Source organism: Spermophilus citellus (assembly GCF_964194105.1).
Source record: "Spermophilus citellus genome assembly, chromosome: 6".
Lineage (NCBI taxonomy): Eukaryota > Metazoa > Chordata > Mammalia > Rodentia > Sciuridae > Spermophilus > Spermophilus citellus.
The window spans coordinates 152,835,568-152,861,698 of record NC_138187.1 but is presented as its reverse complement, the minus strand read 5'-3'; the positions used below and the strand labels follow the sequence as shown (position 1 = coordinate 152,861,698).

The 26,131-nt window shown below is 43.2% G+C and overlaps 1 protein-coding gene and 1 long non-coding RNA gene across 2 annotated transcripts in view; both read right to left on the bottom strand.

Annotated features, from left to right (window-relative positions):
* The window catches only part of STX6 (syntaxin 6), a 39,900-nt gene extending 26,437 nt beyond the window's left edge, over window positions 1-13,463 (bottom strand). The window contains exons 1-3 of the mRNA XM_081297514.1: window positions 13,171-13,463; window positions 4,398-4,567; window positions 1,294-1,388 (exon numbers count right to left, since the gene is read on the bottom strand). Coding sequence (XP_081153640.1) covers window positions 1,294-1,388; window positions 4,398-4,567; window positions 13,171-13,205 — 300 coding nt within the window. The 5' untranslated portion in view covers window positions 13,206-13,463. The remainder of the gene's footprint in view (window positions 1-1,293; window positions 1,389-4,397; window positions 4,568-13,170) is intronic.
* Window positions 1-26,131, bottom strand: part of LOC308650944 — a 902,096-nt gene that overhangs the window by 755,272 nt on the left and 120,693 nt on the right. The gene's annotated exons all lie outside the window — the stretch shown is intronic.

The window sequence follows — 26,131 nt, the reverse complement described above, 5'->3', positions numbered from 1 at the left end:
ATACCAACTACCTTAACTTTCAAAATATGAACCAATGAATTCCAATTTTCAAAATTCACAGTAATATCTCTCAGAAATAAAAATATAATATCCAAGTAAAGATCATACACTTCATTGCGAGGCACCATTTAATATTACAGATGTGGTCCATGGAAAACAGAAAAGAAGAAAGATAAAAAGAAAGAAAAGAATGCTGAATTTATTTTTAAAAACTGAGGAACTGTATAAAAAGATATATCACTTAACAACAGGGCTTCCTTATCAGAATATTATTTCAAACTGGCTAGAAATTAGGAGTGTCTAATCCAAACCTTCATTCTCTAAAGGAGGCACCTGCAGTCCAGACACACTTCTGCCCCTTTAAAATATGGACTTGTTTACAAGCAATTTAGGTTTAAGTATATAGAAAGACAACTACTGAATCAAACAAAAAACAATATCCAAAGTTCAGTGATAACCTCCCATTTGATAACATGAAGAGGAAATCACGTGGCAGAGAGTCCTTGGCAAATGTGTACCAGGTTCTTGCCATATGTTAGCACTGGTCTGATCCCAAGTCTTTTTATTCAAGGAAGCTGCTTTCTAGTACATATGTTAAAGACAGCTGGTTCTCTTACATCTAGTTATGCTAATCAAATGGCTTAGCCATATAGTTTCAAGATACAAAACCTATCTTAATGATGCAAGACTTAAACCACATTCTCTTATTGATTCTTTAATAATGGGTATTATTCTTAATAATTTGGGGATAAAGATTTGACCACTTGACTGGTTCTTTTTACATGTTGAGACACTTGCTTGCCCTGGATAGCTCTGGGAAGACTGTCAAGCAGTGTGTAAGGTAATGTCAATAACATGGGTTCCAAGAGTTCCAGAAGTAATTCAGACAGTGGGAGAGGCTGCCACTCAAACCCAGGAAGAACCACTCTTGAGCAATGCAAGCCAATACTGTTCAGGCAAGAAACCAAACGGCTTGTGCAAAAGTAATCCTTCCTTTTGTCCAGAAAGAATGTACAAAGAAATAGAAAAGGAAAAATTAAAGGTGCAGACTGTAGGATCACACTACTAATCTTTTCAAAGCCAGCAGCTTATTGTTTCATTTTTGCTCTAATAACCATGACAATATTAAAAACAGAATTTTCTTCTTTATTCAAAGAAGCTATATGTGGGAACTGGCATTTAAGTCATACCAAAAAGTGGTCCAGAGTCAACGTTAGTTTACAATTAATGGAAACATTTCTACAGTTTAGGTGTTTCTTACAAAGACAGCAACAGTAAGAACATACTCCTTACCCTGACAACTTGCCGAGTACTTGTAATGAAGGCTTTTCTTATACTCAACTCGGTAGCATCAAGGTTGAATTTTCTAGGATTTGCTTCAACTATGCGTGGGTCAAAAAGTTAAGGTAAAGCCATTTCACCATCGAAAACCTAACAAACATTTTGTTAAACCGCAGAATCCCTCACATACAAGCAGAAAAACCCAGCCCAAGCCTTCTGTAAACAGTCACCTTGATGCTAAGCATTTTCAAACTTTCTCTGCTTACAGCTATACAAATGCCCTTCTGCTCCAGGATGACCTGCCAGATCAACCCCTGCTAATTGGGCTCACTGAAAATCCATGGCATTCTTGACCACAGCTGGGCCTTGCTCCCAGCCAGCCTGTCTCTGTCCACCTCTTCCCACTGTGTCCTCCATGCCGTGGTCTTGTGTGACCCCCAGAGCCTTCTTCTCTGCCCTTGGGACCCTGGAGTATCACCCCAGGGTCCCAGGTCCAGGCCCAGAGATGCCCACTCCCCACAGTGCCCAGCATGGCTGCTGGTGGGCATCGGGCAGAATCTTCTTGTTGCTTACCAACACTTTAACCCCTCCTTTGTTGACTTCTGATTTCTTTTCCCATGACAGCTTTTACAAGCCTTTCTCAATTTGCCATTCCAAACCACTTCCCCTTATGCCAAGATTCTAAACCTCCCTCTTAATCTAGCAGGATCAAGCCTTCAGGGAAGCTGCCCTTGACTCCTTGCCCTCCAGCCTGGCACAACTGCGTAAGGTCAGACACTGGGATAGCTCAGTACTTCTTTCTCATAGCCTGCCGTTATGTATTTGTGCTGTTATTTGATTAATATCTGTTTCACTGGCACTCTTAAGTTCCATGAGGGCTGGTACACTGGCTTACTTATTAATCCAATCTCAGTAACCAATAAAATGCCTGGTCCATAGTATACTCAAGAAATGTTTCCTGAGCTGGGGATGGAGCTCAGTGGTACAGCGCTTGCCTAGGGCCTCGGATTCAATCCTCAGCACCTGCCAAAATAAAAGTTTGCTGAATGAATGACGAAAATCTTTCAAAACTTGTCCTCTTTATCTCACAATTTATCTCCCTCAATCTTTTTTCCTTTCCTTCTGTCTCAAGGAAAGAAGTATCTCCCTGTATCTATGGTTTTGATTCTGTCCCCTCCCATTTTATTTTAGGGAACATACTTGACCCTTTTTTTTTGTAGTTGTACACAATAACTTTTATTTATTTTTATGTGGTGCTGAGGATCGAACCCAGGGCCTTGCTCATGCTAGGCGAGCACTCTACTGCTGAGCCATAATCCCAGCCCCATATTTGACTTTTAATAATTTAAATGGTATCCAGGGTCATTATTAAAGAAATCATGCACTGAACATTTTAACTACACATGAACCTGTGCTAACTAGTGAGTGATTTTTTACAAAAGCTGGTTTCCTTGATGTTTTTAATCTTGCTTAAAACTCAGAAATGCAACTAGCAGATCTTCTATCTAAAGTTTTTATAAACGGGATTTCCAATTGAAAAAAGCCACATAATTCAGCTTCTCCAGTTCTCTAGGTTGTCAACCAGATCAGTGGACTTAATAAACATCAACAGCATTAAATTAGTATAACTAGTTCTGCTTTTACTAAACACAATTTCATGGTACAAGATAACTCTCCAATGGATAGTGGCATTTTAACATCACTTCTTAAATAGGAAGAAGTCTAGAAGAAAATTTTCTTTTAATAACACTAGTCTGTATATACCTCTCTGTAACAGGAACTACTAATACTTTTTTTTTACAATATTGGGGACTGAACCCAGGTTCCTGCATGCTAAGCAAGAACTCTTACCACTGACCTACACCTCCAGACCAACCACCAATACTATCTAGATGCTTACTATGTGCCAGGCCCCATTCTAAGCTCTTTTCATGGGTAACCTTCTTGACAATCCTATGAGCTCGGTACTCTTGTTGTCCTTTCTACTGAAGAGAAAACTGAAGCACTGAGAAGTTTTACAACATGCCCAATGTGCCCAAGCCACTGTTTGTTAGTAACTGCTTGTGATACTGTAATATCATAAGTGTATACCTGGTCTCTGCTCCTGGTATACAGCTCCTAAAACTCTTGGGATCTCTGGAGTAATAAAGGTCATTGTGTATGTTAATGAGGTGACTGATAACTGGGAGCTCCTAGATAACCTTGGGAAGAGGGCTGGTCACCAGGGAACAAACTGATCAGAGGGTAGGAACTTTCAGCGCCATCTGTCCCCCACCACCTCTGGGAAGTGGAAAAGAGCTAAAGATTGAGTTGATCACCAATGATCAATGATGTAATCAATCATAATGTAATGAAGCTTCCATAAACTCCACACGGCCAGGATTTGGGAACTTCCAGGTAGCTAAACATGTGGAGATTCCTAGAGGGCAGTGCCTCTACACACTTCACCCTACAAATTTCTCCCACCTCACTATTCATCTATGTATTTTTAAATATCCTTTATAATAAATGGGTGAGCATAAAGTGTTTTCCTGAGTTCTGTGATCCGCTCTGGAAAATTAACTGAACCTCTGTGGAAGTGGGGATCGGAAGCACAGGTCAGAACCTGGGGCTTGTGGGTGGCACCTGAGGCAGGGATAGTCTTGGGGGCAGAACTCTTGATCTGTGGGATCTGATGCAGTCTGCAGGTAAATAGTGTTGGAGCTGAAGTGAAGTGCAGTAACCCTGCTGGTGTGTTCTGGCTCAGGGTGCTGGGAAAAACTCCCATCTGTGTGATGACAGAAATATTTTACTGACTGTGAAAGTGGAAAGAAAAAGCTGTTTCCACTTTTACACTGGAAGAGCCACAGCCTGAACACCCGCATCTCACTCCAGGGTCCAAAGTCACAACCACTGCACTATGCTGTCTTTATATTGCGGAATTTGTCATGTGCTGTAGAATAGGGCTGCTTACTTGGCTGACCGGGCAATTATTTTAAATGTGTCATACTACAAATAAGAGCCACACCAAGGATTATAACAGGAAACGTCTCATCGAGGTACTTGAAACATCTAGATAAAAACCTGCCCGTTTGTCGGTTCACTGCCAACAACACAGACACCACAGAAAAGGATATTGATGGTCTCGTCAAGGTCCTCCAGATCCCACTCTATGCTCCGGAGGTTGTTTCTCAGCTCGTTGGTAGTCCAGTCGATCTCTTCCCTGGTTGCTGCAGAGGGGTCTTGCAGAAGCTCTGTCCATCTCTGAAACAATCCCTGGGCAGTGTTGACTGCTTTCTGTACCTCTCTGTAATCAAGATGAAGGGAAAGGAAAAGTCACAAACAACGCGTGGCATGAAGAAGTTCCCGGGTGTCTGAAGTTAGCATGGAGCACCAAAGGCCACCCTCGGCAACCACCATTCCCACAGAAGGAGGCTCTTCAGACGCAAATACCAAAGTTGAATCACACAAGCTCAGTATTATGTTCTCAGCTGATGCTCAGAATAAAATAGCCATTATTCAAGCAGCTACAATTCCAAGTTGTTTGAGAGGGACACATTTAATTTTTCTCTGAAAAGATTACACTTAAAAGTCACACAAAGATGCAATCCTGCCAATAAACTAAAGGGTCACTAATATCCCCACACGCTTCCATGTGGGTGATAGTAATTTATATTCAGATGAAAAAGTCCTTGTACAGGCTTTCTTCTCTTGGGGTGGGAAGAGGGGGAGGAGGGTCTCTCTTGACGGCTTGTATGGTAGAGGTTAACTATTTTAGTCTGAGACATTTTTAAATCAAAGATTTCATGAGAAGATTTCCAAATATTATTAGCTTTAAATATATCTATTTTCCTGGATTAAGAAATGTTACATAACTGATTAGCATTTTTCTTATTTGGAGTGTGAGATGAGGCTAGTAAGTGCTATATCTAAATGCTTTTAGGTTAGATATCGTTGCAAGATTTAAGAACTATCCTCCCCATGGGCCAGTACCCACCATTTAAATGTTATATTCTGGGGCTGGGGATGTGGCTCAAGCGGTAGCGCGCTCGCCTGGCATGCGTGCAGCCCGGGTTCGATCCTCAGCACCACATACAAACAAAGATGTTGTGTCCGCCGAGAACTAAAAAATAAATATAAAAAAAATTCTCTCTCTCTCTCTCTCTCTCTCTCTCTCTCTCTTAAAAAAAAATAAAAATAAATGTTATATTCTAACACTACTGCATTAAAAACCAAAGAGACTCATTTTAGAATCTCATGGTTTCTCATGCACAATCATTATAATCTCATTGCTTCCAAACTAAGAGAACTGCTTTGATCCTCCCACAACTTCTCCACCAATTCTTCTGGAACAAACAGCACAAAAATGTGTTCTAGCTGATCAGGGTGTCTGTTGTCTATGGCTTTACAACAGAATTTGCATACATCCTCTTCCCTCTGACATTTCAAACACCGGAAAAATCAAAGCACTCATAAAAATAAAGAAAAGCATCTTATAATATTTAGGTCTATAGGGTACTTATGAAGCTGAAAGGCTGAACATTAAAGAAGAGCTAGTGGACCTGGACAGAGTAAATCAGTGCACCCAACAAGGAGGTCCACATCTAGTTCATGGGCTAGGCAGTCCTATCAACTGTTCCTCTCATGTCAGCCTTCAGACTTTCAGTACTAATGATAAACTCCATATAAGATAAAATGGGAGAGAATTAAGTAAGATGTAAATCTACTATATTTACTCTTCATTAAAGTTTCTGGTCAATTTGGTAGAAAATGAGGATGGTATCCTATATGTAAAGTAGTTGGCTTATTTTTAAGTATTTAGTATTATCTATGATAATGAAAAACAAAGAGTTAAAAAGTATCTATAAAGACATCTCATTTTAAAGAATATAAAATTTCTCAATTCTGTAAATATGAATTCCTTTTTAAGAACTAGAAGCCTCAAACCTAGAAACCTTGCTGGGCGTCCCATACTCTCCACAACAGCAGGCAATTTATGACAATGCTGGAATTAAACTCCAATCGCAGTGTACTGAGGCTTGGCCCTGATGCTCATCAGCACTCACAGGTTCAAAGCACTTCCTTTAGGCTGATGACTATCTGACCACATTTCTAACCCTAACCCCTCACCCAGGATTAATTCCTGTATTTCCATTCCATTAGGAACATTCTATTTGTCTTAAATCAAACTAATCACAGCCTGCCTACAAAAAAAATCAGGTATTTAAACAAGCAAACAAAGCCAAAATTAAAAACAAGAGGGAAATCTGCTTCCCTTTCTACCAGTACCATTTCCCAAATCCCAAAACTCATCTAGACCAGAGCTGCTTTGCCTCCTCCTTTCACTTCTCACCTTGCACAACCTCCACTTGAGTTCAATCACTAGATTTTTAGATCTGGAAGGAACTTTCAAGATAATCTAGTCTGGACTCACTGAACAAATAAGAGAGCTGAGGCTCAGACAGCTTGGCTGCTTGCCTCAAGTTCTTCTGACCCTGAGTGTGAGACACATTCCACTATTAAGGCCTATTTAATCCCATTTTGCAAAGCCTCCAGACAAATCTATTTTCTTTGTGGAATCAGAGGATCTGGGTCTGAGTCCTTGAAAGGAGCCTGTAAGCCAAACACCTGCCTCCAGCAGGGCAGAGCTGTGAACGCCTGGGACTCTGAGTCAGCTGCCAGGTCTTCCTCCCATCCCCTCCTTGCTCACTGTGGCTCTGGCCTGCTCGAATGCGTCCCCAGCCTAGGAAAGCAAATGAAAAGCAGAAACTCCCTTAAAGGCCCAGTTTGAGGCCTAATTCCTTTATTAAGGTATCTTTCCCCAACATTCCCACTGTGGGCCTTTCCTTTTTTCAACTATTCCAGAATCTTGTACACAATATATCTTTCACGTATCCTGGCACAGCGTTCTCCGAACTGGACTACTTATTATAGTAGTGCCTGAAAAGTTGTTTCGACAATAAAACATCTGATTCTACTGGACCAATTCTGTCAATACAAGTTTTCTTAACAGTGAATGAAATGCAGGATGCTTGCCCTCATGTGGCTTATAATTCAGCATTAGGAAAGCAAGATATTCTGAAAAGAGAGACAATACAACATACACCATCTTGCTTAACTGCTTATTTACATCATTATTTCAACACCAGTCCACAGCTAAGAACCCAGAAACAATACTGTTCTTGTCAGGAACACAAAACCCCCAAAGCAGCAAAATGTCAAGGAGCCACACAACCGTGATTTTTCTTTCTTTTTTAATATTTCTAGTTGTAGATGGACACAACACCTATATTTTATTTATTTATTTATATGCGGTGCTGAGGATCAAACCCAGTGCCTCACACTTGCAAGGCAAGCTCTACCACTGAGTCACCACCCCAACCCACATCGGTGCCTTTTACCAAAAGGACAGACTCACTGGGCATAACACACAGTCATGTACCCATACGATACTGTGGATTAAGAACAAATGGCACATGTGACAGTGGTCCTGCAATCATGGCCTGGTGATGTCACAGACACCTTGGTTTACTGAAGTACATCTATGATGTCTGCACGACAGTGAGCCATTTCTCAGAATGTATCCCCATTGTGAAGCAACTCGTGGCTTCACTCTTGTAACTGAACAAGCTCAATTATGTGGTTTTTCTTAGTGGCTTGTTATTAGAAATTGCAAATTCTCAAAGGCTAAATGTTAAAAAGTTACAAGACCAAAAACTCATCAAACACTGAATAGTTCTTACTGAACATAAGGACTCTTAGTGAACATAAAGATGAAAACAAAATTCAAATATGAAACTCATCAGTTTCTTTAAAAAGAAAATTTTAAGAACAGATTTACTAAAAACGAGAATCTGGGGCTGGGGTTGTGACTCAGAGGTAGAGCGCTTGCCTAGCATGTGTGAGGCACTGGGTTCAATCCTCAGCACCACATAAAAATAAGGGTATTGTGTCCACGTAAATAAATATTTTAAAAAAATGAGAACCCTTGTACTGGCAAAGAATTAAGGGAAATAGTCCCCTTTAACAGTATGAGGGGGAAGGGAGGGTGTATTTCAGATGGCAATTTGGTGATATGCATCTAAAGTTTTGTTTTGTATACCCTCTGAATGAGCAATTATACTCTAGGAAAATAGATTATGAAAATAATCAGAAGCAGCAATAAAGACCTATAACAAATGGATCACCACCATATTAATTGTTAATAATGAAAAATTAGAAGCAAAAATGTCCATACTAAGAGATAAATTATATTTATGTCAAAATATAACACAGTAGTTAAAAGTCCCCTCCAAGATTGTCTAAGGATATAAAGAAATACAAATGAAAAGATCATGAAGTGATATATAATGTATAATCCCAATTTCTAAACTATTAGTAACACACACACACACACACACACACACACACACACATATCCTGGCCTTTCTACTTAAATGCTTATAAACTTGAAGAAGTTATTTATTTTTTTTTACTAAGTGTAACTTTCCCCATTATAAAATGATAATAGTAGTGGTACCCATATCATAAGGATGATAAAGCAATACTAACTTAAGAACGGAGCTCAATAGTAGAGTACATGCCTGGCATGTGTGATTTCCAGACACCATACACATACACACACACACACACACACACACACACACACACATCCCTATTTTGAGATTTTGCTCTGAACAAGGCATTGAAAATGTCAAAACCTCTCAAAAGGAGCTTTAAATACTCAGGTGCTAAACGCTGCACATTTAAATTACAACAGCTATCTCCTTTTCCATTTTCCCAATTTTATATTCTTAAAATCCTAATTTCATGTCATTTCCCTGCTCCAAAAATCTCTACTGGCCTCAAGATGAGGTTCTCCTCAGGACAACATAGCTTGGCCCTATTCTAACTGTACTGTGAAGTTATTAGCAGTTTGAGTGGAATTGGGCTACTCATATGTGACTCCTAGGTCCACTTAGCTGTGTGACCCAGGGCCAACAAGCTAACCCCAGTACGCTTTCTCAGCCAGCTCCTCCTCTCTAAAACGGTGCGAGTATCCTATCAAAGTGAAAACCCACACAAAGTGCTTCTTTCACACACAATGCCTGGCCCAGAGATGCAGCCTTTAAACCTTAGATATTATTCTTACTTTTCCCCAAAAAAATGCATACTGCACTGGGCCGCCCCTCATGGCCTCTGCTGGTGGTGTCCCCACCCATGAAGCAATACTCCTTCACCACCACCACAGAGAAAGAGTACACACTCAACACTATACAGTCAAGGTGCCAGGCTGGAAATACAGGAAAAGCAAACAGTACCAATGCTCAGAGCTCACAGTCTAATAATGAAAGACAGCCAAAGAGAGGTGCAATGTGTGGCGGGTGCCAAGGGAAGCCCTTCCTGGAGGCAGTGGAGATACGCTGAATCCTGAAAGCTGAGTGGGTGAATCAGGCAGTGGGTGCGTGTGGAGTAAGAGCACCCAGCATGGCAGGCACAGTCACTGAACGGAGCCAGGCACTGCTGAAACACCAAGGCTGAGAGCAGGCAGAAGGAGTGGAGGCTGGAGAAGAGGTGGCTTCAGGAAAGTCACTGCACATTCTTCTGTAGGCAACAGGCTGCCACTAAATGACATTAAGTAGGGTGTGGCTGCTTGGGCTGAGAAGGCTACTTTGTGCTGTCCAACACTGAAGCCATAAAATAATGACTGATTAAAAAGTAGCTGGCGAGACTGAGGAACTAAAATTTAATTCTAATCTATTTAAATTTAAAAACTGACATGCAATTCAGTTGGTAGAAAACTACGGTGTATGTTTGGAACAATTAGGGAATATGAATTTACCTTTTCAACTGTAACTAATGAACGCTAAATACAGATCAAGTTTTTGGGGGTTTGTTTGTTTGGTACCAAGGATTGAACTCAGGGGCACTTAACCACTCTGAACCACATCCCCAGCCCTTTTTTACTTTTTATTTAGAGACAGAGTTTCCTCTAAGTTACTTAGGACCTTGCTAAAGTTCCTGAGGCTGACTTTGAACTTGTGATCCTCCGGCCTCAGCCTCCTGCACTGTTGGAATTACAGGCATATGCCACCATGCCAGCCAGATCAAGTATTTCTGATGAAAATTTAACATCCAAACTGAAATGAGATGTAAATGTACAGTAACATGACAGATTTCAAAGAGAGTATAAAAAGTAAAATATTTCATTAATAATCTTATACTAATCATATGTTGAAATAATATTTTGAAAATATTAAAGAAGACATTAACATTAATTTCACCTGTTTCTTTTCACTTTTTTTTTCCCTTAAAAATTCCTGCCCATATTGGGTAGGAATTAAACAATCCTTGTGTGTCAGGCTCCTGAGGGGCTGGGATTACAAACACACTGCTTCTTTTTTTTTTTTTTTTTTTTTTTGTAGTGTAGTTGAACAACATGCCTTTATTTTATTTGTTTATTTTTATGTGGTACTGAGGATCGAACCCAGTGCCTCACAAGTGTTAGGCAAGCGCTCTGCCACTGAGCTATGGTCCCAGCCCCTTCTTTTTACTCTTTAATGTAGCTACTAGAAAATGTAAAACGACACATAGCTTGCATTATATTTCTACTAGACAAGACTGATCAAATAGATCCAAGGGGCTCAGCACAGTGGCACAAGCCTGTAATCCCACTGGCTCAGGAGGCTGAAGCAGGAGGATCACAAATTCAAAGCCAGTCTCAGCAACTAAAAACAAAACAAAAACAGGCTGGGGATGTGGTTCAGTGGTTGAGCACCCCTGGGTTCATCCTTGGTACAAAAAATTAAAAAAAAAAAAAATCCAAAGGCAGAGGAAAGAGACTTGAAGCAGGAAGACCAATAATAAACCCTTTCATGAGTGTCCAGGTAAGAAAAACAAGCCTGAGTTACCTAAATTCTGCCCACCTTCAAAACCTAACTCAAGACCTACTACAATTCCAAAAGTGCCTCCCATCATAACCATTCCTAAGGAGCTGCCTTTCTCTGAATTCTTGGGATGTTTATCATCTGTAGTATTCACTACTTCCTTAATCATTTACCACCTGTCATTTTTACCTAATTTTGGGGTGATCTGTTTCTCAGATTAGACTAGGAGCTCCTAGTCCAAGGACCATAATTTAGATATCTCCACATTGTGTAAAGCATTTCAGTACATTTCCTAAACAGAAGCAGCACAGGGCTCCCCAAATATGCCATCACACAAACATCTGGAGACAACCTTGTGACTGACTTTACCTTCCCACAACAGAAAACAGTGAGAATCTCTTTTCCTTCAGGCATTTTAAGATGATATAAATGTCAACCAAAAAACCAAGCCTGTGTTCCACTAAAGCAGTGATGTCTAATAAGCACTGATCGACTATATCGGATACTATTAGGAAACTGTCAAGATGACAGTGCAATTAGGGTTTTCACAAATTGCAAAGTCAAAAAACAAAAATTCTGATTGTCTTCAATCTCAATCTCTACCGCCAAAGATAACCTTTGCATCGTAAGCATTAAGAATTTTCAACACTCATCTTTAAATTTTAAAACTTAACCCCCAAACTAGTTCTAATAAATAACACTTCCCAGGGAGGGAACTATATATTACTAGTAAATCTACATCTTGCCATTTTCCCATCTAAATTAAAGTAAGGTGAAGGGGGGGAAAATATGTTTTTAGTGAAATGTTAAGAAATACTTGGAATATATTTTACTGTATCATGAATAATAAAGTAGTTCATCTATAGTACCACTGAAATTTTGGGGGAACCCTTAAATACAAAACATATTTGAGAGCATACAACTTAATTGGTCAGATTTTACCAGTACAGATATAGGAAGCTAGTAGCAACTAGTTGAAAATGAGGGACACTTTATGGTTATTAGTAATCCTCTTCTTGGATTGTAACAACTTTGCAGCTGTCAGGTTTTTTAGGTTTGTTTAACATTCAAAACACAAAGCTGAAGAGTTATTAGAAATAAGAAATGAGAACCGATCTTTCTTGAATTTGTTTAATGGCTACAAAGTTGTTACAACCAAGTGCAACTTAAGTTTCTATCTCCAAAAAACCCTGCAATCAAAGATGGGAGTCAGGACAGCTCCCCGGGAAAATAAGGTTGTTCAATCCCATAAAGCAGAATAAGAGGTGGGGGAAACCTGTCAAATGGTCTGGACAAAATCAAGGAGTTAAAATGAAACACTCATTTCCTTTAGCACTGTGGGAAAATCCCGGTTGCTCATAGAAAGCTGAGGAAAGTTTAGTTTGGCTGGTGTCATTTTGTTTTCCTTCCAGCATCAGCACCGAGTCTGCAGGACTGCTTTCCTCCCCTCACATTACTCAGTGAAAACTCCCCCACTGAACTGAACCGTCTTCCGGTACAGTGCTCCCCAGCCTCCCCGACCAACACCCGCCCCCGCCGGGCTCCCTGCAAACGTGCTCAGACGCCTCTGGGCACGTTGTGGTCTCGCCGGTCTGCGGGCGAGCGTTCCAAACTCAATGGACAATGGAGCTCACCTCCGTCCACGCGAACTACAAAGCTCGGGAGGGCCATTTCCCTTTTCCTGCCCAGATGCTGTTTTCCCTCCTTCGAAGCTGGATCGGGGCTCGACGACAGTCCCCAGTCCTCTTTCCACACCTGCAGAGCTCCACAATCTCTCGATCCCCAAATAAATTACACCGCAGCGCACAGCCCCAGAGGGGACCCCCTGAGTGCTTGGTTGGGGACCCGGGTTCCACAATCCAGGTAGGACGGGAAGGGGATGTCTCCGGACGCTTGGTCATGGCTTTCAAGGCTACCCTTCCCTGTCCCCTCTCCAGCCTCAACTTATCTCCCCCCTCCCTACAGCAAGAAGACCGGGGAGGCATGGGTGGCTAGCAGCTCCACCGCCACCGCCTCCTCCAGTGGAGCCCTCGCCAACACTCACCCTTTCACCACAAAGAAGGGGTCCTCCATGGACATGGCGTCCCGGCCCCCTCCGCCACTCCACGCACAGGGCGCCCGCGCCCTTCTGGCCTCCCTCCGCCCACCCACGGGCCTCCAGGAGTTGTCGGCGCCTCGGCCTGGGGTACCCTGAGCAGCGGGCGCGCGTGCAGTGCCTGGGGTGCCCGGACCGTCGCTGGTCCAGCCCTGGATCGGCACGGCGGGTCGAATCCCGGACTCCGGCGCCAGCCCCCGCTGCAGCCTCCTCCCCCGGCTCCTCCCGGCTGGTCTGTAGGCCTGACCCCGCCCCTAGACCTTTAGCCGCAGCCAATCACGAACGCGGCCCCAGCTCCACTTCCGCACCCGCGCTCACGTGACCAACGCAGGCCCGGCCCCCAGTCGGCGGGCCCGGGGCAAGCGTCACGCGGTTCTGGGGGCGGGGCTCGAGGGTAGTGGGGCGGTCTTTTCCCGCCTCTCTGCTCCAGCTTCAGCGAGTAGGCTCTGCCTGATCCTTCAGACTGAGGCGTTCAGGTTTTCTGGAAAGCCTTTGCTGTGCCTGATTTGCATAATCCTTTTGCCTTTCCTCTATTTCTAGTACTTGATTTAGATCATAGGTGATTTATAAGTCCATGTCATCCTCGTCTTCTAATAAAGCACTCTAATACACACTGTCTGACCATGATAAGGCTGCACAACTCTTATGTAGGTCGAGCAGTGTGCTGAAAGGTTTTATATGCATTATCTCAATACTCTGTGGGGAAGGTATTATTATTTTCATTTTGCAGGTGAGAAAGTAAGTTCAGAGAGGTTTCAAGATCTGTGGTCATACAGGACCACAGAGTCTGTGCATTTTCCACCAGATGAGGTATGTGTTCTTTGCAGTGCATTACAGCTTGAGTAACTTTTTCATACAGCCTGTGGTATTTCCCAGGAGAGAGCACCTTTGAGAGACAAAGAAGGGTATAGTAGCTGCCTCTCAGCTATGAGTCAAGGCGTTCTAGGAAGCATTTTGTCCAGAATGATAAGTCAATTCATAAATTAGATGTGAGTTTGTGGGTGGGGGGATGGGAACTTGAATTGCTGAAAATCACCAAGCACATGTGATGCATTTGGCAGGGTTCTAAGTGTTATCCTGTTACTCTCACAATGAGGTAATTATTGTTATTTATTATCTGCATTTTATGAATGAGGAATTTGAGACTGGAAGATTAAGTGTCTTGCCCAAGGTCAGCAATCTCTTTGGAGCTTACAGAATAATCACACAAACACCATTGGAACCTGCACTCTATTGCTCAATTCCTCATCTTTAAAATGTAACAATAATAGATAGCTCATTGATTATAATAAAGGTTCAATTTAAAATGCATGTAAATGTCAAGGTCCTAGAGGAGGAAGGTAGTGAAGTCAAGGACACCAGTCCAGAAGCTGCTGTGGTCATTTGGCCTGAAATGATAAGGGTCAGACCAGGATGATAGTAGATGAGAATGGAGGAAAAGGAGTGAATCTGAAATATGTTTCCAAAGAAAAACAAAACAAAGCACCTAGACATGATGAAGGAATGAAGAGTTGGGGAGCAAAGAAAAGAAAAGAGATGAAAGTCAAAGAGTTTAGGTTTCTTTAAGACCTTGGAGGAGCAGGGGAGGGTAGATGTAGGCAAAGGAAGCTCTTGGAAAAGAATCGCTTAATTTGGCTATGGATATAGGGAGGGGTGAAAAGGGGTGATCATTCATTCAATAAACACATGTACATTGAGGGGCAGATGAGTACAGAGATTAAGAGTCCACTTGGAACCTGGTGGTTTGAATTTAAATCCCAGTTCTGCAGTTTCCTGTTATATCTTGGGAAATCTGCTTAATCTCTCGCTTTCCTGGACAGTGAAATGGACACCCATAGTCACAACACCTTCCCCATAGGAGGTCATGTGTTGTGCTCCTACACTGTTCCAGGCACTGAGGACACAGAAATGAGTAAGGCTAGGTCCCTGACTTTAAGGGACTCTCAGATCACCGGGAGAGACCATAGTTAAACACAATGAGAGAAGGGCACTGTTGCCATAGAAACAAAACCACAGATACTGGGATGCAAGAGACAAGGTACACGTTTGTTTGGCATGTATAATGGCTGAGGGGTTCCTAAACAATGACTAGAAGAAGCCAGCCGAAGAGGTTCATGATGCAGGAGAGCCGTGGCAGAGGGCATTGCTGGAGTAAATGGAACGGGCAGCCAGAACTAAGGCTGGGAGGGAGGCAGGGTCAGAGTTCTGGGATCCTTTGTTTGTGATGTGAGGAACTGGGGGCACTCTCCTGTAGATCATGTGGGCTGAGGGAATTGGCTGGGTCAGACTGTGGCAGCTGGAAGGTCATGGTCCAGAGAAAGGATGAAAGTGTCCTGAGCCAGGTTCACAGCAACCAAGATGGAGAGGAGGGGTGCATTAGAGAAATTTGATAGAGGCAAGATCTGTGGAATTGATTGATTGGTCCAGTGTGCACCGAGGTTAGTGAAGGAAGAAGGAAGGCTTGCAGGGTTCTGTGGTTGCAATGGGGTAGCTGGGTTCTAGTCACCAAGAAAGGAATCACAGGGGGGAGATTTGATTTGGGTGGCTCTAACTTAATTGCTAACATGTTGGTCTTCCCACCAAACTTAACTCCCAGAGGGACGAGATACAATGTCAGTACTATCTGCACCTCAAGGCCTAGCACAGCCTCTTATAATCTGATCCATGAACTTATTGATTGGACCACAAGTAAGAGGTCAGTTTTATAAGCAGAAACAGAGAGTAGAGGACAGAGGCTTGAGAAATTCTCATAATTGGAGACTTGGGAAAAGAACCAACAATCGGGAGGTAGTAGAAGACTGAGATATGAACTATGTGGGGGTCTGGGAGTGTGCCTTTATTAAATGTGTCATTTTCCTTCACCCTCTCTTAGACTGGACCTCGCCCTGCCCTGTCCCAGGGAAGGGAAGCTTTAGCTAAAATGCAAGGAGAAACAAAGGAAGTTATTTGTGGTTTTTGTTTCCCCATTGAATAGGTCCCAGGTCCCAGCATAAACAATGGCTTGAAGTGAATACTCAGCAAAAAGCCATCGCCCCACACCCCTACCCTCACCACTCAGATTTCTGATGGAGTGAAATATCCAAGTAGTGGTTGCCTTGAGGAGGAGAGTATTGACTGGGAAGGCAGAACTTCTGGGGAGATAGAAATGCTCTGCATCTTGACAGGGTGTGGGTCACACCGGTGTGATAGACCCAACCTGATCTTTTCTTAAAATTGGGCATCTCGCCATAAAACCATGAAAAGATAATTTCGGCTTTACTATAAATTACTGCAAATTCTGAACCTACTTGGAATGCCTGCCGGTGCCCAGAACTCACCCATGTCCGGTTTTCCCTGACCATATAACAACCCTTTCCTAAACCTTAGTGACGCCTCATAAATTCTGGCCTTCCCTGGCCAGATAACGACCCTCTCTGAGTCTCTAAGATCTCCATAAATTCTGATGCCAGGGCCAGCAAAAATGTAAACTTGTGTTATTCTCCTCAGAGTGTTGTTATCTGTAACCCCGCTTTGTGTAACGTTTTGGGCTATAAAACTGGGCCACAAAGAAGCCTCGGGGCTGTCTTGTTCCCGCCTTTTTGGGAGGGAGAGACAGCCCGGCAGGTCGAAATAATAAGCTTGCTTTAATGTGATTTTAATTGGAGTCAGTGGTCTTTTCTTGCCTCCTGGTCTAACACGGTGCACACTTGCCGGAACTCATCCAACCGTGACATTGAAATTCTGTTCAGGTTGCTGAAGGAGACTGAAGCGCCAACTCTGACTTTTCCGTTGAGTCCTGAGAGGGCATCTAGCAGTACCTCTGGTACCTGAGTCTCCGAATGAGATAGAAATTTGAGAATAGAGAGAGAGATACTGAGGCTCAAAGGGAGTGACAGTAAATCACTGTAATGCAGGAAACACCCATGAACCATTGAAATGCAAAAAGCAAACATGAACAATTGCACTCTTGACCCCTGCCCTTGTAAAATGAGGGCAGTGTGCAAGGGCAGGGAAAGCCAGCATGAAATTGTGTAGCTCCACCCAGCCTCCATCTCTAGTCCATCTCTAGCACCATTCCTCTATAAATATTAACACCACACACCAACGGGTTGCTAGCTCTCCCTCTAGAGATAGCCTACTAGAATTCTCCCTTGAATATTATTCCTTGCTTTACCCAGAAGGCATCTGTCTCTTGAGATTGTCCCTTTTCTCCCTCAAATATACATCTACTTTCCTAAACAAACCTCTGTCTATGTCTTTGACTGGCACTTGCTGAAATTCTTTTTCATCACGTATGGCAAGACCCCCACTGGTCCCAAGTTCAGTTTCCCCTTCTCTCTGGGAACTCCTCAGACCCATCCTTAGAGATATCTGTTCCTCTCTGACACCAAGTTAGGAGAATAAATGATAGAAGGAACTTCCTGGGGTCCAGCAAGGTATCTTGTGATGAAATAAGGAGCTAATGATGTGGACAATAGGGTCCAGGTGGCCAGGCCACAGAGTGGGACTATTTGTATGATTTGCTTATTTCACTTAGCATAGTGTCCTCCAGGTTCATTCATATTGTAGCTTCTTGCAGAATTTCTCTTTTAAGGCAGAATGATATTCCATTGCAGACACACAGGACTTTGCTTGTCCATGCATCCTTCAGTGGACACTTGGGTTGCTTTCATCTTTGGGCTGTAACGAAAAATGGGGCTATGAACACAGTTGCATAAATTTCTTCAAAAAAAAGCTTTTAACTATTTTGAGTACATGCAATACATCAGTGGAATTGCTGAATTATATGGTAATTCCTTTTTTAATTTTTTGAATAACTCTTTTACATAGTGGCTGCACTATTTTACATTTCTACTAAAAAATTTGGCAACTTTTTACAATGAAATATTTTCTTGAATAATCAGGAATACAAAAGTAAAAAAAGAAGAAGAAGAAAAGAAGCATTCATAAAGGAGAAGTGAGTCAATCAAGTGGTCACATGTCAAAAAATAACAGAAGTTTTAAATCTTTTTTGGAATAAGGCAAGTTAGGTATAAGGTCTTTGCTTAGTATCTGGATGGCCATCTTAAGTGACACCCACCATTTTTAGGAAAAAGTTTTGCTTTCCCATCCAAGGGCCTTTCTGAGAAAGGCTTACCACTCCCTCATACCAACCCAAACCCTAACCATGCACATTAGGACCCGCCGGGCTCTGATTCCTGAGCCTGCCCCATAGAAGTCCCAGAATCCAAGCCTGTTTTGCCTTTCTCCACTATAAAGAGATGGCCTTTATTTGCCAGCTCTGTGTATCTTTGCCTGGTCTCCATCTTTCTCACTTACCTGTCTCTCCTTCCTCGCTTTCCCTTCATTTTGGTGCTGAAATTTAGAAACAGGTTCCCCTGAGTGCCCTCTCCCCTCTTCAAGGGTCACTGAGCATCCCTGGGCTCCAAACTGAATTCTGTCGTGGGACCAGGCCCTCCATTCTGCTGAACACCCTCTCTGCACCCACCACTGGATATTCCAGGTAAGACCCCTGTCTCCAGTTGACCTAAACGACCTACAGGTCCTGAGAAATGTTCAGCACTCCCAGGGTCACCGCATGGTTGGAGGCACCCCCAGCCACAGCTTTCACAACTACGGCTGATCCCTATCAACTGGGTGAATAGATGGTCTTTTATTTGGGTCCTGGGTTTTGAGAAAAAAACACTGAGTTGATTGGGAGTTGTTCCTGGTGAGACCACGGCCTTGAGTTAATCTCTATGGGTTTCTGCCCCTTCTATAGGTTTCTGCCTCTACTACTAGTTCTGGCCAAGTGTCCAAGTACCTCTATGGGCTTCTGCCCCAATACTTACCCAGAGGTGGTGATGAGCCCCTGAGCATAACCATCCTTTCAACTAGGAGATATTAGAGACTGGGGGATGCCCCACCTCTAAACTCAACTTGTACATCTCACCATGGGCGGCTCCTCATCCATCCCTCCCATAGTCCCCTAGGCTGCCTCCTGGCTAACACAGGGTCTATCTCACCCCGGACCTAACCCCACCCCCAAAACATATCTGCTTGTGCAATCATATCTGACCTCAATTTTCTTTGGATAACAACTCTAAACGGCCACTTAACGGCACTCTAGATCCCAATATTTTCAGGGGTCTTTTCAACTATAGTGTTCCAGAAAATGGAAAGAGATATCATACGTTCAGGCCTTCTCCTCTCTACAACTTCTCCTCTCTACAACTCTTGTTCTCCTGCACAAGTCCTCTTAGCTCTCACCTCCCCTATGCCTGCTTCCAAAGGGACAGACAATCCTACCTAGGACTCCTTCTCCTTCGACCCAGCGGATGAGCCTCCACCATACCATAATTCTCTTTCTAATGAAACCTCCTCAGCAGCTGTCCCCTCGGCCCCTCAGCCCTTCTCTCCTCCTGCCACACTCTCACAGGCTGTTGCTGTCCAACCTGCATCTCTGTGTCCTCTACATGAGGTGGCTGGGTAGATGATGTAATCCAGGGTCATGTGCCTTTCTCTTTGTCAGATCTTTCACAGATAGAAAAGCGGCTTGGGTCCTACACTTCAAGTCCCATCACATATATCAAAGAGCTTCAATATCTGACTCAATCATATGATTTGACCTTCCACGATGTCCACACGGTCTTGTCTAACACCCTCCTGCCAAGGAGCGAAGGTGAGTTTGGGAGCAAGCTAGAAATAATGCTGATGAGGTACATCCCCTGCCCACCTGACTGGCACTGAAGCAGTCCCTGATTGGGACCCCAATTGGGATTATAATTCGCCTAGAGGAGTAACCTGTAGAAACCAATTCATGACTTGCCTCATGGCAGGACTTAGAAAGGCAGCCCATAAGGCTATCAATTATGAAAGGCTCCAGGAAGTCTTCCAAGGTAAGAATGAAAACCCTTCAACATTTTTAGACTGCGTGACCAAGGCTTCATTACAATGTACTAATCTGGACCCTGAAACTCCAAATGGGAGACAACTACTAATGACATACTTTTTCTCCCAGAGTTTCCCCGATATTAAGGCCAAACTAGGTGCCCTGAGAGGTGGCCCCTAACTCCCCAAGCTGAGGTTCTGGGAGTGGCCTTTAAGGTGTATAACAGGAAAATGAATTACAGTAGATGGGGTAGAGAGAGAAGATGTGAGGGAAGGAGAGGGGGGATAGTAGGGGATAGGAAAGATAGCAGAATACAACAATTACTAATAGGGCATTATGTAAAATTGTGGATGTGTAACCGACGTGATTCTGCAATCTGCATTTGGGGTAAAATTGGGAGTTCCTAACCCACTTGAATCTAATGTATGAAATATGATATGTCAAGAGCTTTGTAATGTTGTGAACAACCATTAAAAATAAATTTTAAAAAAGGTGTATAACAGGAGACATGAGAGGGGAAGCAGAAATATCAGATGCTCACTCGATCAACCTCAGCATCTGTCCCTGGTTCCACTGGCCTGTGGAAGGGTCCCTCAGAACTGCCTGGACCCTGTTTTAAATGTGGTCAGATGGGTCACTGGGCTCCTACATGTTCCAAGCCTTGCAAACCTCCATGCCCTTGTCCTAAATGCCATCAGGAGGGACACTGGGCCATCAACTGTCCCCAAGCTCATAGTGGTCCCCCGGACATCTGGCCCTTCTGGTTCCCCTTCCCAGCTATTGAGACTGGCTGCAGAGGACTGAGGAGGCCCAGGTCCCCACCACCCGACCACTACCATCACTCCACGGGGACCCAGGTTAACTCTGCGGATTTCAGGCAGGCCTGTCTCCTTCCTCCTAGACACCGGGGCCACATACTCAGTCCTCAAGGAGTTCTGAGGGCATAGTACTTGTTCTGTGACCTCTATTGTCGGGGTAGAGGGTGAACTTTACCAACCTTACAGACACCTAACCTTGTTTGTGCTTTTGGCTCTCTAATTTTTACCCCTTCGTTTTGGTCATTCCACAGAGCCCTGTTCCCCTTCTGGGAAGGGACATCCTCACAAAGTTGGGGGCTATGCTCTCCTTCTCCCCTGATATACGCTTCCATCCAGACTCGCCTGCTGCTCCCCTGATCCTCCTTAGGACCATCCTTACCTTAGGACCATCCCCTATTCTGTCTGCCAGTGCCTTTCCATTACCCACTTCCAAGGTGGACCCTACTGTCTGGAATGTTCAAGTCCTTCCATCCTTCACACCACAAGCCCATTCACATCTGTCTCAAAGACCCCCTCCATTTTCTGGCCCAATCACAATACCCGCTCTCCTGACAGAAACTCCTAGGCTTACAGCCTATCATTCAAGACCTCTGGTGTAAGGGATTCCTTAGACTCTAAATATGCTTTCCACATTCTTCTCTCCCACTCTGCTATTGGAGGGAGTGCGGATTCCTTACCACCAAGGGAACCTCAATTACTAATGCCCCCTTTATCTCCGATCTCCTTCAGGCCTCAAAGCTTCCCACTGCCGTTAGAATCTCACACTGTAAATCCCACCCGACAGACACTGCCTTTGAGACACTTGGCAACAACAAGGCAGACTCTGAAGCGAGGGCCACCGCCCACCCACAGCCTCCTCCACCTGCGGTCCTCTGCCTTGCTAGTCCCCCAATGGACTCTTCCCCACCTGACACTCAACAGATGCTTACCTTCATCACAATCTCTTTCACCCTAACACCTCATTTTTAAAACAATTTCTCACTTCCCACCTTAAACTCTCTCCAGAGGACCTACAATTTCTCTCTACCCTCTCTGCCTCCTGTGAAATCTGCCAAAAAACCAATCCTACCTCCACTCTCCACCCACCTGCCTTCCCTTTACACCAGGCAAGAGGACATCTCCCTTGCTCTGATTGGCAGCTGGATTTCACCCATATGCCCCCTGGTTAAGCGATACTAATTTCTCTTGGTACTCGTCGACACCTTCCCGGAAAGGGTCGAGGCTTTTCCTACTACCAATAAACGTGCCCCCACGGTGGCCAACATCCTCGCTGAACACATTCTTCCCCGATTCAGCCTCCCCTCTCACTCTAGTCCGATAATGGTCCTGAATTCACTTCCCATGTTTCACGGTCTGTAGCTAAGGCTCTCTACATCTCCTGGCATTTTCACATCCCCTACCATCCCCAGTCCTCTGGCAAGGAGGAACATACCAACTGGACCTTGAAGAACATTCTCCCTAAACTATCCCTTGAATTACATTTAGAATGGACTAAACTCCTTCCTTGGGCTCTTAGATTACAAACCTTCCCCAAAGAAGCCACTCAACATCCCCCCTTTTGAGCCTCCAAATGGACGGCCCATCTCCCTGCTCAGCTTACCACCCTCTGATTCTCCACTATCCTTGCTCCTCATCTTTCCTGGACCCTTTATGCATACATTAATTGGTCATTCTTGCCACTCCCTAAGCATCCTGCCTTGAGGGCATCCCATATTGAGTTTATAACTCCCATTTAAAACAATTTTCTCCACCCTTTTTCTCTAAAGAGAGATAATTTTTTAATATTTAGTTTTCAGTTTTTGGTGGACACAGTGCCCCACACAAGCCAGGCGAGCGCATCACCACTTGAGCCATATCCCCAGCCCTCCACCCTTTTATATAGTGACACCCACAGGCCCTCTCAAGCTGCGTTTCTCCAAGGCCAGAACCCCCAATCTCCCTTTGGTCTCTGAGGACCACGAGGACACTGCAGAACCCTGAGTACCATCCTTCCCTTTTCATTTTTGCCCTCCTCCCTTATTCTGCACTCACCTCCCAGGGGTACTATTACCAGCAATTGCCATTCCGATTTCTAGGAGACTTACAGCAACTTGCTCAAACCACACTAACCATACAGTCCCAACTTGATTCTTTAGCTGCTGTGGTTCTGCAGAATTAAAGGGGCCTTGATCTTCTAACAGCTGAAAAAGGTGGACTTTGTCCCTCCCTACAGGAGGAATGCTATTTTTATGTCAATCAATCTGGTATAGTAAAGGACAAAGTAAAACAACCCCAACAGTACCTTGAACATCAAAAACAACAGCTCTCCTCTACTGAAGGATGGCAGCTAAGTAACCCCCTTCTCCAGTGGGCACTTCCTTTCCTGACCCTGTTGAACCCTGACGCAAAGACCACCGAATCCAATTTTATATCAAATTAAAGCAAGTTATACTGTGTACACAAAAAAGAGCTGATCAGCGGCTGTCTCTCCCAATCCGGGCTAGAGATCAGCACCCCAGCTTTCCAGGAACATGCCTCCTGCATCATTAGATTGGTTCAAGACCAGATCCAAAAAAAATCTCTAACCAAACTGTAAACCAGCTTTTGTTACAGGAATACAAATCCCTCATAAAAATTGGGCCACAGGGGACAGCATTCCACCACCACTCAACCTCGATGTCATCTTTCCAATGACATCCCACACCCATAATGAGGAACTCAAATGCTGCCCCTTCCCAGCAGGAAGCAGTTACAGAAGACTGACCTACATCCCTGTTTCCTAAGGGCCCCAATAAAAAACAAAAAAAGGGGAAGATTATAAGATCCTTGCTTAGCATCTGGAAGGCCATCTTAAGTGACAGCCACCATTTTTAGGAAAAAGTTTTGCTCTCCCACCCAAGGGCCTTTCTGAGAAGGGCTCACCACTCCCTCATACCAACTCAACCCCTAACCATGCACATTAGGAACCGCCCAGCTCTGATTCCTGAGCCTGCCCCATAGAAGTCCCAGAACCCAAGCCTGTTTTGCCTCTCTCCATTATAGAGAGATGGCCTTTATTTGCCAGCTCTGACAAATAAACTCTCATGTGTATCTCTGCCTGGTCGTCGTCTTTCATTTCTCATCCATCTCTCGTTCCTCACTTTTCCTTCATTAGGAATAATGACTGAATTGATTTGATATTGGTGAGTATTAAAAAGTAAAAATGTGCTTTTGGAATTCAGTGTCTTCCTCGACGTGACAGTGAATTTGAACATTTGCAGGAAGGGGAGTTATAGTCTTGACCTTGACAATCCTTTATGCATTTGTCCATACAGAAGAAAGGAAAACCACAACTCAATACTTGAATAACACAGATAGTAATACTGATGCTGGCATTTAATTTCTAGCAGTGGGCATTCTAAGCACTAAGTGATGCATTTGCATTATCTTCAAAAGTGGCTCCAGAATTTCTAGGTGTAGTAGGTTCTAGATTGTAATTTGGTTTCATAGCAGGGCTGGGGGCTTGGATTGAGGTTGCAGACAGAACCACTGGTTTTTTCTTAGATTATAGGTTTATTTAGTATGGCTCCAGAGAACTGACCACAATTATGTATGTGTAGTAATCAGCTCTAAAGACCAACAGGTGACAAGTCTTCTCTTGGTTCCACCACAACTGATTTCCTTGAATCTTCAAGACAACCTTGTCAGGGAGATACTGTTACTTCCCCCATTTTCTACAGGAGAAATCCAAATGCAAGGTTAATAGCTTGCCTGCAGTTACATAGGTGGAAAATGGCAGAGCCTCGTTTGAATAAAAGCTTGTCTAACACCTGAGCCCACGTCCTTTGATACAGCATTCCATTACCTGTTTCTACAAGGCTATCCGGGCCTTGGCCAAAAACTGGCAAAGGGATTTTACCTACACCCAGAGAATGGCATGAATCAAACTTCACACACAGATTTCTAGTTATTTTTAATAATATATAACCAAGAGGAAACTACTTATTGAATGTGATAAGTTACATTATATTGAAAATGACATTATTTAACAAATATGATCCACTTACTAACTCAATAGCTTTGTCTTCTGTTTTTGGAAGAGTTTTTCCATTTGCAAGTGAGAGTGATGCCTCAGGAGGCTTTAAAATATATATAACAATCAGGTATTAAAAAGCTAAAGACAGCTGGGGTTGTGGCTCAGTGGTAGAGCACTTGCCTGGCAAGTGTGAGGCCCTGGGTTCAATCTTCAGGACCACATGTAAATAAATAGGTAAATAAAAAATTTAAAAAAGATCTACTGACAACCAAAGAATATTTTTTAAAAAAAGCCAAAGACATAAAGGGATTTGTAGTTAATAAGGTAAGACAGGCTGCTTTGAAAAATGCAGCCTAGAATTCAAGGACAGAGGTAGGGCTTATTTTTCCCAGAGGATGCCAAGGACGTTAACTGCCCCCTCCCCGCCCCCCGCCAGGCTCCCAGCTTAGTGAGGCAGTCTTGTCCTTTAAGATCTTGGTCCTAATTAAATCTACTTATTTAAAAAATTTAAGGAAGAGTAAAGCTATACCATAAAAGCACATATTCATAATAGAAAATATCAATTTGAAAAAGAATTTACAAAATAATATTATTATTTTAAACCCCTCTTTGGGAATAATGAACTCCAAAATTTGTGCATATATACATACCTATATATTCACAGCAAAAGAACTGAAAAGACACACACTGAAACATACCAACAATGGGATTTATCTGAGCGACTGACTCTATTCTGATTTTTTTTGGTGTATTTTCCAGATTTAATTTATTAATTAGAAATTAGAATAAAATGACTAAATGAAAGACATAATCACCATACCTTTTTCTTTCTTTCTTTCTTTTTTTTTTTTTTCTTTTTGCAATACTGGGGACTGAACCCTAGGCTGCCTGCATACTATACAAGTGCTGTACCACTGAGTTACGTCCCCAGGGCCCATATCTTCTTTTAAATAGTACAATATGCATTTGTGGGGACAAGATATTAACAGAAATTGAAAGGGAAAATAGGCTTACATAGAACTCCAGCCCTATGGAGAGACATCTGGAGGTCTCTCAAAGGGGCACATGGGTGCCCATATGTGTGAGGGAGGCTCAAAGGAAGACAGAAATACTGATGGAGGGGAAGTGCAAGGGGGTAGTTAGAGGATGCCAAATGTTAATTTCATTATTATGGTTTCTTTTTGTCTTTTGGAAAAAGGAAGACTCTAGTTTCCTCTTACTGCTATTAAAAAAAAAAAAATCACACAA